Here is a 17,894-nt window from a genome sequence, read left to right on the forward strand (position 1 = left end):
CATGAATTGAGAGTACTGATGTACTTAATTTCAATTGAGGCTAAATTTTGGACCATATTTAGCACCATTTACTTTTTATCTCGAAAACAGATAGAGATAGGTATAAGACATCGATAAAAAGTATTGAAATACCAGAGCGATTCCAAAAATGTATTAATATACGGGGTGTTCCATTTAAAAAAATAAAGTTGTTAGGACTTTTTGATGGAAGTGGCAACGCCGTAATGCTGAAAATATATTAGATCTATAAAACAGGTAAGGAAATGTGAAAGGTGAAATTTTCATATCGATCATGCTTTGCGTTTTCCAGAAACGTCTAACCTACCATCGACCGTGAGTCACGCTGTATATTATTTCTGCAATCTACCTTACTTCATGATCATCAGTCATTACTTATCACTCATCCATTCCAGGGTGCACGATTTTCATAACCCAGGATGAAGAAGTTGACGATACCATAAAAAGGATCCAAAAAAATTGGTTTGAGAATTTGTTTTTGCATGAATATGGGGCCATGTGGTTCACATGGCCTGAATCCAAAAATGTATTTTCTTGGCTATAAGCCTATTTTGTTTTATATAATTTAAATATTACAATGTACAATTCACGTATCTTGATACTTCCTGTTGCCTGACAAGTGAGCACTGATGATGACGAAAGTCGAAAGCGCTTTGCAAGAATTTTAATATATTATACACTTTAATACAAAACCTCTTCGATTCATTATTTCAAATTTTTATTGATTTTGTGCCGTAAAATATCCATATCATCTTTCACCACAGCATTTGATTTTTTGAAACTTGATGGTAGTTTTATAAGATTTGTCATGAAAAATAGAAAAATAACGGTGTGCTCTGAAAGTGTATCTAAAATTCAGAATATTGGGCTAGCAAAGGGTTGTGACATGAAGGTTTCATGACGATACGTCGGTTCACAGGTGTGAACTCATTTTTGAAAAGACACGTTACCAGGAGAAAAAAGTAGTGGTGAACTATATAATTTATCACAACACGAAGTAGGTATTATCGACTGCATTATTTGCAAAACACTATGAAGAGAAGCCATTTACCAGGCCTGTCTGACCTCAAGTAATTATAGTAAGTGTCATAGTAAAATGACATAATTCGATGGACCTACTGATAATATCATTCTTATTCTGAAACGAAGGTTTGGACGCAGCTTACAGAACAAATCATAATTTGAGCAAATTTATTAAAAACAATGAAAAAGAAATTTGAGTTTCGGATAGATCAGGAGTATGTGAGTTGACTTGTGGTTCTTGTCCAAAACTGATTTTTGTGTCAAATGGGGAGAATTGTTTCCTGAAGAATAAATGAGCATAAAAGGGTTTTTTAATGTGTACAATGATTCCACATTTCAAACCATATTTAATCTTTTGACAGAACAGTATGAAATCAATCACGTCTATCATATGTCACACTCGGAGAAGGAAGTTTTGAAATGCAATCTTCAAGAGTGTTTGGAAATCAATATATTTCAGAATTCTGAAAATTCACTCAATGGAAAAAATTGAATTGAATGCTTTTTTTTTCTATTGGTAACTAAGAAATTAGTTTCTGAAAATCTCACAATGGGAAGTTATTGGAATAAGTAATGCGATAATTACTATCGACCGAAATAGAGTCCATGAAAGTTACAGGAAATAGAAGGAACGTGTGAAATTTGTGATTAAATTCATGTTTGGCAATAATATTTTCAGTTCCTGAGATGAAATTCGTTTTAAGATTCCCCATTCTTCAATATTTTTGAGATGATTAAGTGTCAAGCTGTTGAAAATCTTGATATCTCCCAAATATTATTTTTCATTCACTTCAATTCATTCTTTTAGAGAATATAATAACATATACTCAAATCTTACTTCATTGATAACGACGATCAGGTCAACTTTCTTCAAATACTGCAACTGGTGCGTTACTAGAATCCTAGTTTTTCCACCTAAATGTTTGATGATACATTCATCGAAAAGGGATCTTCCAACCTGAGTATCGACAGCTGACAGTGGGTCATCCATCAAATACACATCGGCCTTCCTGTAGATGGCTCTGGCGAAATTGATTCTCGCCCTCTGTCCGCCACTCAAAGATACGCCTCTCTCTCCTACAATTGATTTGTCTCCTTCTGGAAACTGATCGAAATCCTTCTCTAAACAACAGACTTTCACTACTTCTCCATACCACTCTTTGATATAGGGTTGTCCGAAAAGAATGTTATTTCGAACAGTTGATGAAAAGAGCCAAGGTTCTTGGGAAGAATACGATATTTCTCCTCCAAGAAATATATTTCCCGATTTCATCGGTAGTTCCCCAAGAAGAAGCTACAAAACATTTTCAGTGAGTTTATAAAATATTTTCATTTTATGCAACACTTCAATCTTATCCATATTCAACTGATGCGATATTTTCTATGGCCCTTTTGTCTCGATCAAATCACGTCATCAAGAATACGAGAAATGCATTAACAAGATTGACTCTTGTCGTAAATTCAGAGATCGTGTATCTCAGTTCATACAGTGTGACCCATTTAAAATGGAACCACCCCTGTAGAATGTGCATTTTTCAATCAATCTCAATTTTTTTTATTGAAATATTAAGCATGAAAAACTGTATCTTGACACTAACTTTCACAATTTTAGTTTCATTTCCAAGGCACTCTATGGTTATTTTTGTTTGTCAAAAACGGCAAAAGTTTATTAGGCAATTTTTGTTTTCAAATTTGACTACACCACTGGATTCGTAGTCGTTATAAATCAAAACTGTCAAATTTTCTTTAAAAAATATTTGTTAACAACGAAGTTACAACAACTTCAATTTTGGAAACAAAGTATTTGTTTGTAATTTTTATTCAGATTATAGACATATTTGAGATCTGACAACACTGTCATCACCAAAAAGAACACCAGTGAATTTGTACAGTGAAAATCCGAAGTCAACAGCTCAATGCGTTCTACAGTTATAACTCCTGAAAATATGGTAATGTGAGAGATTTGTGGTGCAAGCGTTTTGTAATAAAAATCTGACTACGCCACTGGATTTGTGGATAATATTTCCTTAAAATCATTCATTTGAGTGTAGGTTACGAGAAGTGTATTCTAGAATAACAGAAAATTAAAAATTCATTTTCAAGTTATGCAGTACTTAGTACATTCTTCCGCATAGCCGCTAAAATCAAATTGATTTAAAGCATGGAAATCATTTATTCAATAATAAAACAGAGAGCAGGACAAAATTGTTCCCTGTAAATTCTTCATAACTCAGCTAAAACAATCTTTTAGAGGAGATATCAATAATTTGAGGGAGCTGAACTCATTATGCAAAGGTTTTATAATAAATCAACAGTAGGCTGTGATTTTGACAGTTAATCATAAATAAAATAATAGTTGTTAGTTACGTGCATTTAATAATGGCTTTGCAATTATCATTAGAAGAAAGAATTGAAATTGTGAGAATTTCTGGGGACAATTATCATAGTGAAAGAGAAGCAGCTAGGATATTTAATCACAGACATCCAAATCGACTTCCCATTGACAGAAGCACCGTCAGTAAAATTAACAAAACATTTAAAGAAACCGGTGCAGTCAGCAAACATATTTTAAAAAATAATCACCGAAGAAGAAATTTAAACGAAGGTGCTGTTTTAGATTATTTTAGAAACCACCCAAACAGAAGTTTACGAGTCGCCAGTTTGGATTTAAACTTACCGAGAGAGACTATTCGACGATGTCTTAAACAAAAAAAAATGAGAGCATTTAAACCTAAATTTCTTCACTTTTTAAAGGCAGGTGATGAAGTGAAACGTATGGAATTTTGTTTGTGGGCACAAGGCGAGTACCTGAATACAAGAAATTTTTTAAACTGCATAATGTTTAGTGATGAAGCTTCTTTCAGCACCAATGGGGTAGTTTCATCGCAAAATGCTCGGTATTGGGCTACGGAAAATCCGCACTGGATCATAAATTGTAAAAGTCAATATTCCGAAAAAGTTAACGTTTGGTGTGGTATAGTACAAAATAGAATAATAGGTCCATATTTTTTTGATGGAAACATAAACGGGCAAAATTTTTTGGAATTTCTAAATAACCAATTATCGGACGAAATAGATGAAATGCCTCTTGCGGAACAAGTAAATTTATATTTTCAGCTCGACGGCTGTTCCGTGCACAATTCGAGGATTGTTAAAGAGTGGCTAAATAACCTGTTTCCAAATCATTGGATAGGACGAGGTAGTGACTTAATTGAATGGCCACCTAGATCGCCTGATCTAACAATATTAGACTTTTTTCTGTGGGGTATTCTGACACAAAAAGTATACAGAACAAGACCAACGAATCGAGCTGAACTCATGCAAAAGATACGACAAGCTTGTGCCGAAATTACAGTTCAACAAATAAGAAATAGTGTAAACAATATTCGGAAGAGATACGATAAATGTATTGAACTTAATGGAGGTTTGGTAGAAGCCACAAAAATTTGAATGTTTAGTTTTAAATCAATGTTTATTTTAGTATCAGTTTTTTCTTAATGGCAATTAATTGTTGAATAAATACTTTGAAACTTGTTTGTATACATTTTGTTTTCATCAGCTATAGAAGAAGGTAGAGTAAGTTCAGAATCTCATAAAATGTGATTTTCCAGGTGCGCTGTTACAAAAGTACTATTATTTATTATTGGGAAACTTCCAAAAAGCTTACAAGTATGACCATTAATACTTCAAGATTCTATCAAGATTTGGTAAAAGCGCAATTGGGAGATCCCATGACATGAGATTCTGAACTTGGTCTACTACTGCGTAACTTGAAAATGAACTTTTAATTTTCTGTTATTCAATTATTCAATTTTTACTTTAATTTTCACTTCTCGTAACCTACACTCAAATGAATGATTTTAAGGGAATATTATCCACAAATTCAGTGGCGTAGTCAGATTTTTATTACAGAACGCTTGCACCACAAATCTCTCACATTACCATATTTTCAGGAGTTATAACTGTAGAACGCATTGAGCTGTTGACTTCGGATTTTCACTGTACAAATTCAATGGTGTTCTACTTGGTGATGACAGTATTGTCATATCTCAAATATGTCTATAATCGGAATAAAAATTACAAACAAATACTTTGTTTCCAAAATTGAAGTTGTTGTAACTTCGTTGTTAACAAATATTTTTTAATGAAAATTTGACAGTTTTGATTTATAACGACTACGAATCCAGTGGTGTAGTCAAATTTGAAAACAAATATTGCCTAATAAACTTTTGCCGTTTTTGACAAACAAAAAAAACCATAGAGTGCCTTGGAAATGAAACTAAAATTGTGAAAGTTAGTGTCAAGATACAGTTTTTCATGCTTAATATTTCAATAAAAAAAAATTGAGATTGATTGAAAAATGCACATTCTACAGGGGTGGTTCCATTTTAAATGGGTTACACTGTATATCAGATTGGTTTTCTGAAAATGTTCAACAAAAGAGAACTGCATCTGGCTAACTTTATTTATAACGAATATTACTGGAGTTTTTTCCCAACACCAAATCGTTATTTTCAACACCTCGACACGTGTTTCGATCACCAAGCGATCATCTTCAAAGAGAAAGATTAAAACTAAGAACTAGTGCGAGCTAATCCTATTTATGCTATAAAGGTAACTCATATAGGTAAACCATCCAGGCGTACCAACCACACAGGTATACCAACGTAAATTTATTTTACAATTTTGCCTTATCTATTATTTTACAATATATGTTGATATAAGACGTACAATGCAGGAAATGCAGCCACTAACGTTTTCTCGAGGGGTATTGTAGATGACATAATAAGGAAGAAGAAGTTTAGGTTAAGAATGAACAAAATATCGACTTTCAGAAAGAACAAAAACCAAGATAAATACATCTCAGTTCCATACCATCAAAATACGAGGAACTTTGGAAAGATTTTCAAGGAACTAGGTATGAAGGTGGTTTTTAAAACAAGTCATACACTACAGAGCCTTTTGGGAAGTCCAAAAGACAAAGTCAAGAATTCGGAAAAGTCTGGAATTCACGAAATTGAATGTAAGGACTGCGATGCAAAATATTATGGACAGACAAAAAGAACTATTAAAGTAAGATATAAGGAACACATAGCACACTTAAAATATGAAAGATCAGCAGTCTCCCATCATATTCTGCAACGAATCCATTCCATAGACTTCAGTTCATTGAGATTAGTTAGACAAATTAACAACAACAGGCAACTAGATGCCTATGAGAGTGTAGAAATAAGTAAACACAATAATATTATGAATAACGATGACGGACCAATACCAAAGAGCATACTATATTACTTGTTAAAATAAAATAAAATAATGTTGTTGGGTTTACTGATTACTACATAAGGACACATTGCGAAAATGAATTTGGATAGGCAATATTGTGAAATTAATTTTTATATAGCTGAAAATTGTTTATATGAACATATATTGTAAAATAATAGATAAGGCAAAATTGTAAAATCAATTTAGGTTGGTATACCTGTATAGTTGTTACGCCTGGATGGTTTACCTATATGAGTTACCTTTATAGCATAAATAGGAATAGCTCGCACTAGTTCTTAGTTTTAATCTTCCTCTTTGAAGATGATCACTTGGTGATCGAAACACATGTCGAGGTGTTGAAAATAACAATTTGGTGTTGGGAAAAAACTCCAGTTATATTCATTACTACACCAAAGGTTCCACACAGTGCATCATAAGTTTATTTATAACTACAAAATGAAACAACATCCTCAATATCTTCTCAAGAAATTGACATACAGATACACATGATGAAAGTCTCAGAAATCGGACTAAATGTTCTATCTCACAGCTTAACACCGTACACTTTGAGCGATCCTCCTTGTATCGGGCCGTTACAATCAATAATAACAATTTATTCATTACCATCCAGAAACAGAATGAAGAATTGACCTAATGAACAGTGATCTTGAAATCGGGTAACAAAGAAAGTTCCATATAATATTTTCCATTTCAGTTATATTTTTAGCAGATATTTGAGAACCATTTTTGTATTGATTTTATTTGTATTTATATAATTATGTATGCTTAGTTGAGTGGTGAACTACTATGCTTACCTCCGTGAAATAAAAGCTATTCATTACTATAATTATTTGAAATTCAGTCTAATTCCAAACTATTTAAATATCACATAATTATTGTTACAGTAATATATAGAATGAAAAAAATATTTATATGCCAAAATAATTTTTTTGAGAAAGCTTTCTTATAGTAAAACACTTTTCGTAAACTGTCCAGTGAAAATCCTACAATAGTGTTACTTTAATACATTATGAATTTTCATCAAGTATCAACCAATTCCATAGGTGTATGTTACTGCGAATTGAGTTTCACTAGTTCGGACTTCCATTGTCTACTATATAAAATGATTTGAAATCCCTGAAACAAGTAAAAAAGAATAATTAAAAAAGAATAGTTGAAAATAACAATTATATTAAGCAACAATAAACCTGAAATGAAATGATAGTGGAATAACCTACAATTAAAAATATAATAATTGAATAAATAAAAATTAAAGGAATGAAAAAAGAAAATAATAAAAAAATAAAAAAGTGTAGAGATTCCAAGTCACGTTAGTTCACGACGTTTCGATTGTTGGTATCTACAATTGTCTTCGGGTGATGACTGGACTGATTCCTCCGAGAGATGACTATTTTATAGGTCATTGAAATACTTTCACTTTCTCTACTTTCCATTTTCCGCTTCACTGATTTCGTGAGAGATGACCGTTTTGGCGGGAGTTGGTCATTTTTCGTTTGATGATGGATTTCCATTTGTTTCGTATATCTACGCTGGCCTGGCTGAATACGTTGTTGGACAATATGTATGCGGCTTCCTTGAATTTTCTCCTGAACCAATGTTCCTCTCTGTGCAAGATCTCAGCTTGGGACCACTCGATGTTGTGTTGATGGGTCCAAACATGGTCTGCTATTCCTGATTTGCTGGTTTCTCCTCGCTGTGTGTGCTTCTTGTGCTCGGCAATGCGAACATTCAATGGCCTCTTAGTTTCACCAATATAGGATTTTCCGCACTCACAGGGTATCCGGTAAATGCAATTCTTGGAATCGCAGTCCGCGTTTGGGGGCCTGGTTTTCGTGAGGCTGCTACGGATAGTGTTACCGGATCTGAAACAGGTTCTAATGTTGTACTTGGAACCAATTCTTCTTATCCTCTCCGATAATCCTCTGATGTAGGGAAGTGCAAGCACTGGTTGTGACGGCTTCTCTTCCTTGCGAGGCTCCTGCTGTCTTTTAGCCAAAGTCTTTTCTACCATCGCTTTGGAGTATCCATTCCGCTGAAGATCATTTTTGATGTCTAGTTCCTTGTCCAGACCTTCCTTTGTATTACAGAGCCCAAAAGCACGGTCTAATAGAAAAATGGAAAATGGAAAGTAGAGAAAGTGAAAGTATTTCAACGACCTATAAAATAGTCATCTCTCGGAGGAATCAGTCCAGTCATCACCCGAAGACGATTGTAGATACCAACAATCGAAACGTCGTGAACTAACGTGACTTGGAATCTCTACACTTTTTTATTTTTTATTATTTTCTTTTTTAATTCCTTTAATTTTTATTTATTCAATTATTATATTTTTAATTGTTGGTTATTTCACTATCATTTCATTTCAGGTTTATTGTTGCTTAATATAATTGTTATTTTCAACTATTCTTTTTTAATTATTCTTTTTTACTTGTTTCAGGGATTTCAAATCATTTTATATAGTAGACAATGGAAGTCCGAACTAGTGAAACTCATCACGAAACATTGTCAATCACCTTCAAACTTACTGCGAATTCATGCGCATAAATTTGAGTGGCGCACAAATTAAAATCATTATGCAATTTAAGTCGTATTAGGTATCGAATAATCCAGAAAAATGAAATAAATACCCACTTGCAATAACGAACTTTTTCCAGACCCAACTGGCCCGATGATAGCACATAAGGTTCCTGGTTTAATTTGAAGAGATATGTTTTTCAAAGTTGGGACGGAAGATGTCCAAGATGCCGATACGTTTCTTAGTTCTATTTTCTTCTCTTTTATCATTTCTATATCAGACGTTTCCCTCTCTCCGAGTAACATGAATGCTTGAACTCTGCTAATTGAAATTCTAGTTTCAGATCCCATACTCATAGCTATAGGATAGTGAATGGCCATTGCCGTTTGGAGAATACTGAAAAGTTGAGCCATGGAAAAAACTCTATCCGCTGTGATGACGTTCCCTAGAATTCACATATTATAATATAGAAATGGAAGAGAAATATCTAGAATTGTTATTTGGAATATAGAAATATTTCTGCATTGTTGTTATTATTTTTTTTAATTTCGAAACACTGACCCCAAAATTATGTTGATGATTTTCTTCAAATTGATAAATGGCTATCAACACAGTTTCACAGGGATAAAACACTTCTTTTCTACAGCGATAAAACTGACAGCCATGAAAATAAAAAACTAGATATCATAATTTTTTGATCATACCTGAGTTCCAGGGCCTAGTTATGCATCATTCAAACGACTTCAATCACTATTATTGTTCTGAATAAATTCAAGCAATGCAATCAAATATTCAAATATAATTGTGACTGAATATTGAAAGCATAAATCCTTTTACAGAAATTTACAAGTTTAATTCGATATTATGATTGTGACAATGACTGTAACTCTACTGAGACAACTCACATAAAATCCACCAATAAAGTAAGAATTAATTAATAAAATTTTGAGGTCTTGTGATCTTACTTCAGATAAAATAGTAGATTATGTTTTTCATACCCAACAATACATAACATATTACGGTCATGAATAGTGTCAATTTGTCGAGGAAAACCATACATCCTGATAACATCCCCCGAACATATGAACTTTTCGTAATGTCTGAAATTTCCGTTAACCTTGCTGCTTTGATAATATTTTTGAATGATTTCTCCCAAGTATACATTTTTATGACTTGAATACCACTGATCACTTCACTCATTACTTTGACTCTGAAATCCGTTTTTTCTGCTATGAATTTTCTTAGTTTCCCAGATACCTTTCCACCCAGATATCCTGTGAAAAATGAAAAATATCAATTTGTTTTCGATCGAAAACATTTGTTTGATTCCGTACAGATGTATAATTTCTACTGTAACTGAAATTGTTTGTTATTATAAACAACTGAAATGGTTGGAACTACAACTTTTCATGAAAAGTACTCGTAGAAGCATTCAAATGAATATTGTTTCCATATTTAATTTCATTGCGTTCGTTAATACTACGTGATGGAATTTCCATAAAACCGATACATCTTTGGGTAATGGAGTGGAACGTATTTTGAACCTGTTGCATGATAACAACTCAGCTAATAAAAACTCATTTGAGAATGAACTTGTCACAACACTCAACTGATTTTCAATATCATTATATGCTAATAAATTTCGCTGAGAAAGGTGTAGTTATCAAAAATGTGGTAAAGCTAAAGTGAAGGTTGCTGGGTCGGGAGCATTGACAATATAATAATGAGGTCATTGATGTACAAACCCGCTTTTGAAATGAAAAAATAACAATAATGAATTCGAAAAAAGGATGGGCTACTAGTTCAATGTGGGATATAGCTCATATTATGGAACGCCGTTTTACTTTTTATTGTCACAAATATTCATTTCTCAATTTATTCAACTAACAATTTATTTGTTTGAATTTAATTGACTCATGCATTTGTTCGACACATTTAAAACGATTGTTCGCAAAATTTGTTCTATTTTAAATGACACTTGATTTAAAATGTTACATGAATAAAATTGTTATTTGAATAAAAAAGAGTAATGAAATAACTTGAAACTTTTATTGATTCCGAAGAAAAATATTGTTTCAGAGTATTGGAAAATGGAACGCCAATTTATTATATATTATGCTGAAAAATAATCTATATACATATAGTTCAACTCAGCAATAAACCAACATTTTAATTCAACCATCAATGGAATGTATTATTCGAGTAAATTCAACAAACGTTTCAATTCCGCATATAATTTTGACCTTTCAATAAAATGTTAGTTATTTATATGACTGTTGAATTACAATGAAACTTTAAATTCACTTTCTAACAGTAAGTTTGGGAATAAAATTTCAATGAATATATTTGAATGACTGTCAAAGTTTTTCCATGAAACATTGTTGGTAATAAAAATAGACTTTCGTTTGTCTGAAAATATAGCAAATTAACTTTCCATACTAAATATTTTCCAATGAATAATAAAGATTGTTATATTTCAATTTTATTGAAAGTGTTCAATATTTGCAACATTCACTTTAATGCATTCAATTTAAAATTTGGTTACAACTTTTGTGCAAAACATTCTCAGGCAAGTATCATTTTATTCCATCAGTCTTTTTAAAAAGCTAATTTCTGAGAAAAAATTAAATTTTTTGATGATTTAAAAAGTTTCTTGTATTTGAAAGATACATTTAAAACGATTGTTGATAATTTTAATTCGGCGCTGGTATCGAGCGGATTTATCAAGAACTTCAATTGTTACATATGGCAACATGCTAGTTCATTTATAGTACGACAAAACGCCGTTCAACCGTGGCGCCGAATAAAAATTATCAACAATCAATTTAATTCATGTATCACTGAAATTCAACAAACAAAATAATTCAGATCATTTCAAAGGAATATTAATAAAAAGCAAAACGGCGTGCCACGCCGTTTTACTTTCTATTGGTATTTTGTGAAAATGAATTGTTTTGACTGTTGCATTTAGGTGATACATGAATTAAATTGATTGTTGATAATTTTTATTCGTCGCTGCGGTCTAACGGATTATTACCGTACTATGACCAACGCCATACATATATACAGTTGAGTAGTTCCATAAAAATACGCCCGACGACAGCGCCGAATAAAAATTATCAACTATCAATTTAATTCATGTATCACTGAAATTCGACAAACAAAATAATTCAGCTCATTTCAAAAGAATATTAAAAAAAGTAAAACGGCGTGCCACGCCGTTTTACTTTTTAATATTTTTCCTTTGGAAAGAATTGAATTAATTTGTTTGTTGCATTTCAGTGATACATGAATTGAATTGTTTGTTGATAATTTTTATTCGGCGCTGACGTCGAGCGTATTTTTATGGAACTACTCAACTGTATATATGTATGGCGTTGGTCATAGTACGGTAATAATCCGTTCGACTGCAGCGCCGAATAAAAATTATCAACAAACAATTTAATTCATGTATCACTGAAATTCAACAAACAAAATAATTCAGATCATTTCAAAGGAATATTAAAAAAAGTAAAACGGCGTGCCACGCCGTTTTCCTTTTTAATATTATTCCTTTGGAAAGAATTGAATTAATTTGTTTGTTGCATTTCAGTGATACATGAATTGAATTGTTTGTTGATAATTTTTATTCGGCGCTGACGTCGGGCGTATTTTTGCGGAACTACTCAACTGCTTATAATATTTATGTCATTGGTCATAGTACGGTAATAATCCGTTCGATTGCAGCGCCGAATAAAAATTATCAACTATCAATTTAATTCATGTATCACTGAAATTCGACAAACAAAATAATTCAGCTCATTTCAAAAGAATATTAATAAAAAGCAAAACGGTCTACCACGCCGTTTTACTTTTTATTATTATTCCTTTGGAAAGAATTGAATTAATTTTTTTGTTGCATTTCAGTGATACATGAATTAAATTGTTTGTTGATAATTTTTATTCGGCGCTGACGTCGGGCGTATTTTTGCGGAACTACTTAACTGCATATAATATTTATGTCATTGGTCATAGTACGGTAATAATCCGTTCGACTGCAGCGCCGAATAAAAATTATCAACAAACAATTTAATTCATGTATCACTGAAATTCAACAAACAAAATAATTCAGATCATTTCAAAGGAATATTAAAAAAAGTAAAACGGCGTGCCACGCCGTTTTACTTTCTATTGGTATTTTGTAAAAATGAATTGTTTCGATTGTTGCTTTTAGGTGATATATGAATTAAATTGATTGTTGATAATTTTCATTCGGCGCTGCGGTCGAACGGAATATTGTGTTACTATCACTAAACTATCATGTTGCCAGATTTAAAAATTCAGCTTCTGCAAGAATCCGTTCGACGCTAGCGCCAAATTAAAATTATCAACAATCGTTTTAATTCATGTAACTATAATTATCAACAAACCATTTTATTCATGTTTCACAGAAATTGTAGTAAATTATTCGCTTGTTACAAAAAAAGTATATATGACAAACATTTACTTCCAAAAATTTCAAACAATGAATCTTTATTATAACTGTTCGCAACTTTTCATCAAACAAATTAATTCAAGTAACATTTTAAATCAAGTGTCATTTAAAATAGAACAAAATTTGGGAACAATCGTTTTTAATGTGTCGAACAAATGCATGAATCAATTAAATTCAAACAAATACATTGTTAGTTGAATAAATTGAGGAATGAATATTTGTGACAATAAAAAGTAAAACGGCGTTCCATATCATATTGAAGACTGCTTCCCGAGAAACTAGATAAACAGCATCTCAATATACTTCAAATCACAACGACAGTAAAAAAGACTATGTTATCTCCCTCCAATCCATAACAGGATAATTTTTATAGACAACATCAGATATCTTATAGATAGATGACAGTTTCATATAGACATCCAGAAGATATTCAAAGAAAACATAAGTTTATTTCATCAATTCGGACTTCCATTGTCTAATATAATATAGGTAAATTGATTTGAAAACTCTGAAAAACAATTGAAAAATTATTGAGATTAACTGAAAATAACAATTTTATTAAACAGAAAACTGATCTTACAAAAAAGTAAGATACAAGCAACAACCAAACAAATGAAAATTTAAATATTAATAAAAGCTGAAAAATAATAATTAAAAATTATCATTAACAAAAAATGAAAAATTAAAATTAAAAAGATTTTAATAGTTATTTATGTATCAAGGGAATTAGGAGGGCCTTAATTACCGATGGCAAAGTTTGCGTCCCGAGGGCCTCTGGCCCGAGGGACAGCAATTGCCTGAGGTTATTAAGGCTCATTAATTCCCGTGGTACATAGATAATTTTATTTCTGACCGATTTCAATAAAATTTTGTTCATTTTTGAAACGGAAAAATGTACCAATTCATTACCTTCCCGGTATATTTGAATCAGGTACCGTTGATTATAGTAGAGTTTTCTTGTTGCTAGGTTGTTGCTATGTTACTTGTTTATGAACAGAACTTTGTTATCAAGCTGTGTTTGTGGTGAAAACGTGTTTTCTACCCCAAATATAATGGAGGATATTTTGAAAAAAGCTGAACAAGCAAGAGAATCAATAATTCCATCGAAAAGTGAAGCCGTATACCAAAAAGAATACAAGATATATCTGGACTGGCTGACACGGAAAAATGTTATGCCAAAAGATGTCACTGAAACTGTATTTCTGGCATATTTTCAAGAACTGGTAAGAAATTTTCTATGTTTTTCGGTAGATTTGGTAGTAATTGTGTTCATTCGTTTCAGTCAGAAACGTATAGTCCGAATTCTTTATGGACTAAATGGTCAATGCTAAAATCGATGGTGACTATACATGAGAAACGAGATATCACCAAGTTCAATGAACTACAGGCTTTTTTGAAACGGAAGAGTAAGAGTTATAAGCCGAAATAGTCTGCTGTTTCATCTCCTAAAGATGTTATCAGATTCCTAAAGGACGCTCCTAATGATATTCATTTATTGCATAAGGTAATTTTTTTCTTATTTTCCTTTTTGTGTGTATTTATTTCCTTTTTTTGTTATAGGTTGTTTTGATTATGGGTTATTTTGGAGGATGCAGAAGTCAGGAACTTTTGAATATGAAGATATCGGATATAGAGGACCGGGATTCCGTTATGGTAGTGAACGTACCGGAAAGTAAAACTGGTGTATCGAAGAAATTTACAGTTGTGGATGAAAAAGAGTTCTCCGCCTTGCCTTTACTAAGACTTTATATGTCTTTGCGTCCTAAAGGTATTGAACGATTTTTTTTGAGCTTCCGACAAAATGAATGTACATCTCAGCCAATTGGAAAAACATGTTTGGGAAAATTCCCAGCAAAATCGCAATGTATTTAGGATTGCCAAACTCATCTTCCTATACGGGACATTGCCTTCGTCGCACTTCTGCTACTGCTCTAGCCAATGCAGGAGCAACTATGACTAACTTAAAAAGACACGGAGGTTGGAAAAGTTCCACGGTGGCGGAGGGGTATTTGGAGGATAGCATCGAATCGAGAAATAAAACGGCGCGTATGTTGTCTACTTTGTCATCAGAAGAGGCAGGTACCTCGACTGTAGTGAACAGAAGCTCCAGCCATACAAAAGAAGAAATTGTTTCCAGTGGCGGAAGTAATTTTCAGGGAACATTTCAAAATTGTACATTTATTATTTGTAATGACGTGAATGAATAAAATATGGTTCAGTTTCCATTTCTATTTATTTTTACTTGTGAAAGGTAGAGGGAATTATAAAATCTATAATGTCCCAAGGGAGTTATGACCCTCTTTATTGATAGCGTAACTATGACGATATAAGCTTATAATATCCCGGTCAAAAATAAACTAAGTTATGTCACGACGTTTCGATTGTTAGAATTCACAATAACAGTTATCACCCGAGTTATCAATCGTGACATAACTTGGTTTGAAATCTTGAAATCCTTCATTCAATGTAGTTTTTTCAATAATCGTATTTTTTTTTATAAATACTTCAGATGTTTTCAAGCATCTGAAGAAATTCAAGTGGTATGTTGATTATATTCCATTCAGTTCACTCACCTTGAAGGGGTAAACCCACAACAGCCATTGTCATTATTCCTACCAAGGCAGAAATTTGAACTTGCTGCCAAAGGAGAAATGTGATTAAAGTCACTTGAAAGGGTAAGACCCACAAAGCATGTAATAATAGAACAACATAGTCAAATCGGCTGACGTCATTGGAGAGTAAATTCACTAGTTTTCCTGAATCTGTCTCACCTAGTGACTTTATATTCAGTCTCGTTATCTGAAAATGAAATATATAAAAGTATTGATTGGAAAAAAATTCCAAGCAGGTTTATTTTCATTTTAAGGAGAAAACATAAGCACTACAGGAAGATCTTTCAGGAGCTCCAAGAGGGTGCCTGTGCGAACGTAGCGATTCACGTTGGATTTGAATCGTTGGAGAATAAATTCATTTCGAAAAACGTTCTCATGAAGTTCATTTCACATGAACGCAGTATTCCAAATGAAAGAGTTCTCAAGGAGTGAAGTTCAAAGTATATTAAATTGAACCCTAGAACAATGAGCAAACAGTCCGTCGCTTATTTCTGATATGTACCGCTCTTGGTGAAATCAAATGTGCCGAGTCAATTGTACACCTCCCGTGAACGTATCTATAAAAGCGACAGAAATCTCCAACAGTTCTTCGATGTTCCAGACCTTCAAGGTTGCAAGTGATGTTCGTGTCTCTAATCAAAGGGATGGCTCTTTTCTGGATGAAATCCAGCAGCGTTAGGGTATGCTTGGATACGGAGCTCCATATATCAATGAGAACAATACTCCAAAGAAGGTCTCAGTTGAGCTCTAAATTGCTGAGGTGTGTACAGTTCTCTGGTTCGGAACAGGGTTCCAAGTTTTTAAGGAGCAGCGTTTACAATTTCAGCGACCTGATTGTGCCAGGATATATTGATGTCTATTTCAACCCCTAACTAACTTATCGAAGCAGAAAGCGAAATTGTCTGTCCTGGCATTATCATATCCGGTTCGAAGACATTCATCTCTTCGGAGAAAACCGATTCCTGGGATTTTGAGGTATTCAATTGAACCTGGTTACTTTCACCCCAAGTCGAAATCACTTCTAGATCATCTTCGAAATATGCAACCTCCTGCTGCCGGTAAAGATGTGCATCTGCAGCTTATGTCCTGAAATCCAAATGGAATGACGAGACAAAGTAATATATTGGATTCTTGTTATTCTTTCTTCCAATAAGTTGTTGGTATACCATGAAAAGAGGCTTGGCGACAGTATAGATCCCTGGGGAACACCAGCGTTATTATTGAAAGTTTTCTAGAAATATCCATTAACGGCCACTCGCAGGAAATGTTCTTTCATGAAGCTGAAGGGTAACTGATGTTGAGCTGTTTCAAAATTCTCCTGACTAGACGTTGTGGAAAAGTGATTTCTGGCATTGTGGATTCTAATGTGAATAGTGGATGGTGACTTTCTCAGAAAATCGACTGTGGAGCGGGAAGTAAATTGCTCAGCTAGTAGATTTGCTTTTTCTATGGCTGTTGCTGTAATGGAATCATATGCATGCATCAGTGGTGGAATTGTAGATTTTGTGAAGTTCTGAATAACAGCTTGAGCTATCGACCAGCAGAATTTAGACCCTTTGGGATTGGCAAACAGTTTATCTCTAATTCTCTGATCGTAACATAATGTGCTTTCATTTGCAGCTGTTGCGAGAATTAACAAACCTAGTTGGTATTTCGGTACTGGGATTTTCACGCCACTATCGATAGGGGTGATTTTTGGAGGCGACAGCTTCCTCGCAATCTTTGTTGAACCAAGATTTGCCGTTAGTTGTTTTATTGGAGGAGAAATATATGTATCTATGGTTGATAGAATAACTTCCGTGACTTCGAAGGCATATGTTGATGGATGATTAGAGCCGAAACAAACATCTAGCCGGGGAAAATTTCGTAAATGGTCTTGAAGATCCTTCCAATCAGCAGATCTGTAATGCCAAACTTTGCGCGGTTTATATTGTTTTCCAAGATTTATCGGTAATTCATTCAACAC

General features: G+C 33.2%; 1 protein-coding gene and 1 long non-coding RNA gene across 5 annotated transcripts in view; one reads left to right on the top strand and one right to left on the bottom strand.

The window, feature by feature from the left end:
* The window catches only part of LOC111515719 (ATP-binding cassette sub-family C member 4), a 137,412-nt gene that overhangs the window by 80,699 nt on the left and 38,819 nt on the right, over window positions 1-17,894 (bottom strand). For 3 of the 4 annotated variants that reach the window (XM_074178638.1, XM_074178639.1, XM_074178640.1), the window contains 4 exons: window positions 15,890-16,115; window positions 9,841-10,116; window positions 8,959-9,287; window positions 1,880-2,335 (listed from right to left, as the gene is read on the bottom strand). In XM_074178638.1, the coding sequence (XP_074034739.1) occupies window positions 1,880-2,335; window positions 8,959-9,287; window positions 9,841-10,116; window positions 15,890-16,115 (1,287 nt within the window). The remainder of the gene's footprint in view (window positions 1-1,879; window positions 2,336-8,958; window positions 9,288-9,840; window positions 10,117-15,889; window positions 16,116-17,894) is intronic. The other variant, XM_074178641.1, reaches the window with a different exon arrangement.
* Window positions 14,333-15,129, top strand: LOC141483794 (uncharacterized). The gene is made up of 3 exons (XR_012466292.1): window positions 14,333-14,539; window positions 14,599-14,820; window positions 14,877-15,129. It is a non-coding gene; the product is annotated as an uncharacterized lncRNA (long non-coding RNA).

The sequence above is a fragment of the Leptinotarsa decemlineata genome, unplaced genomic scaffold (assembly GCF_025532065.1).
Source record: "Leptinotarsa decemlineata unplaced genomic scaffold, Ldec_3_MD MMD2_tig00004204_RagTag_RagTag, whole genome shotgun sequence".
NCBI classification, from domain to species: Eukaryota; Metazoa; Arthropoda; class Insecta; order Coleoptera; family Chrysomelidae; genus Leptinotarsa; species Leptinotarsa decemlineata.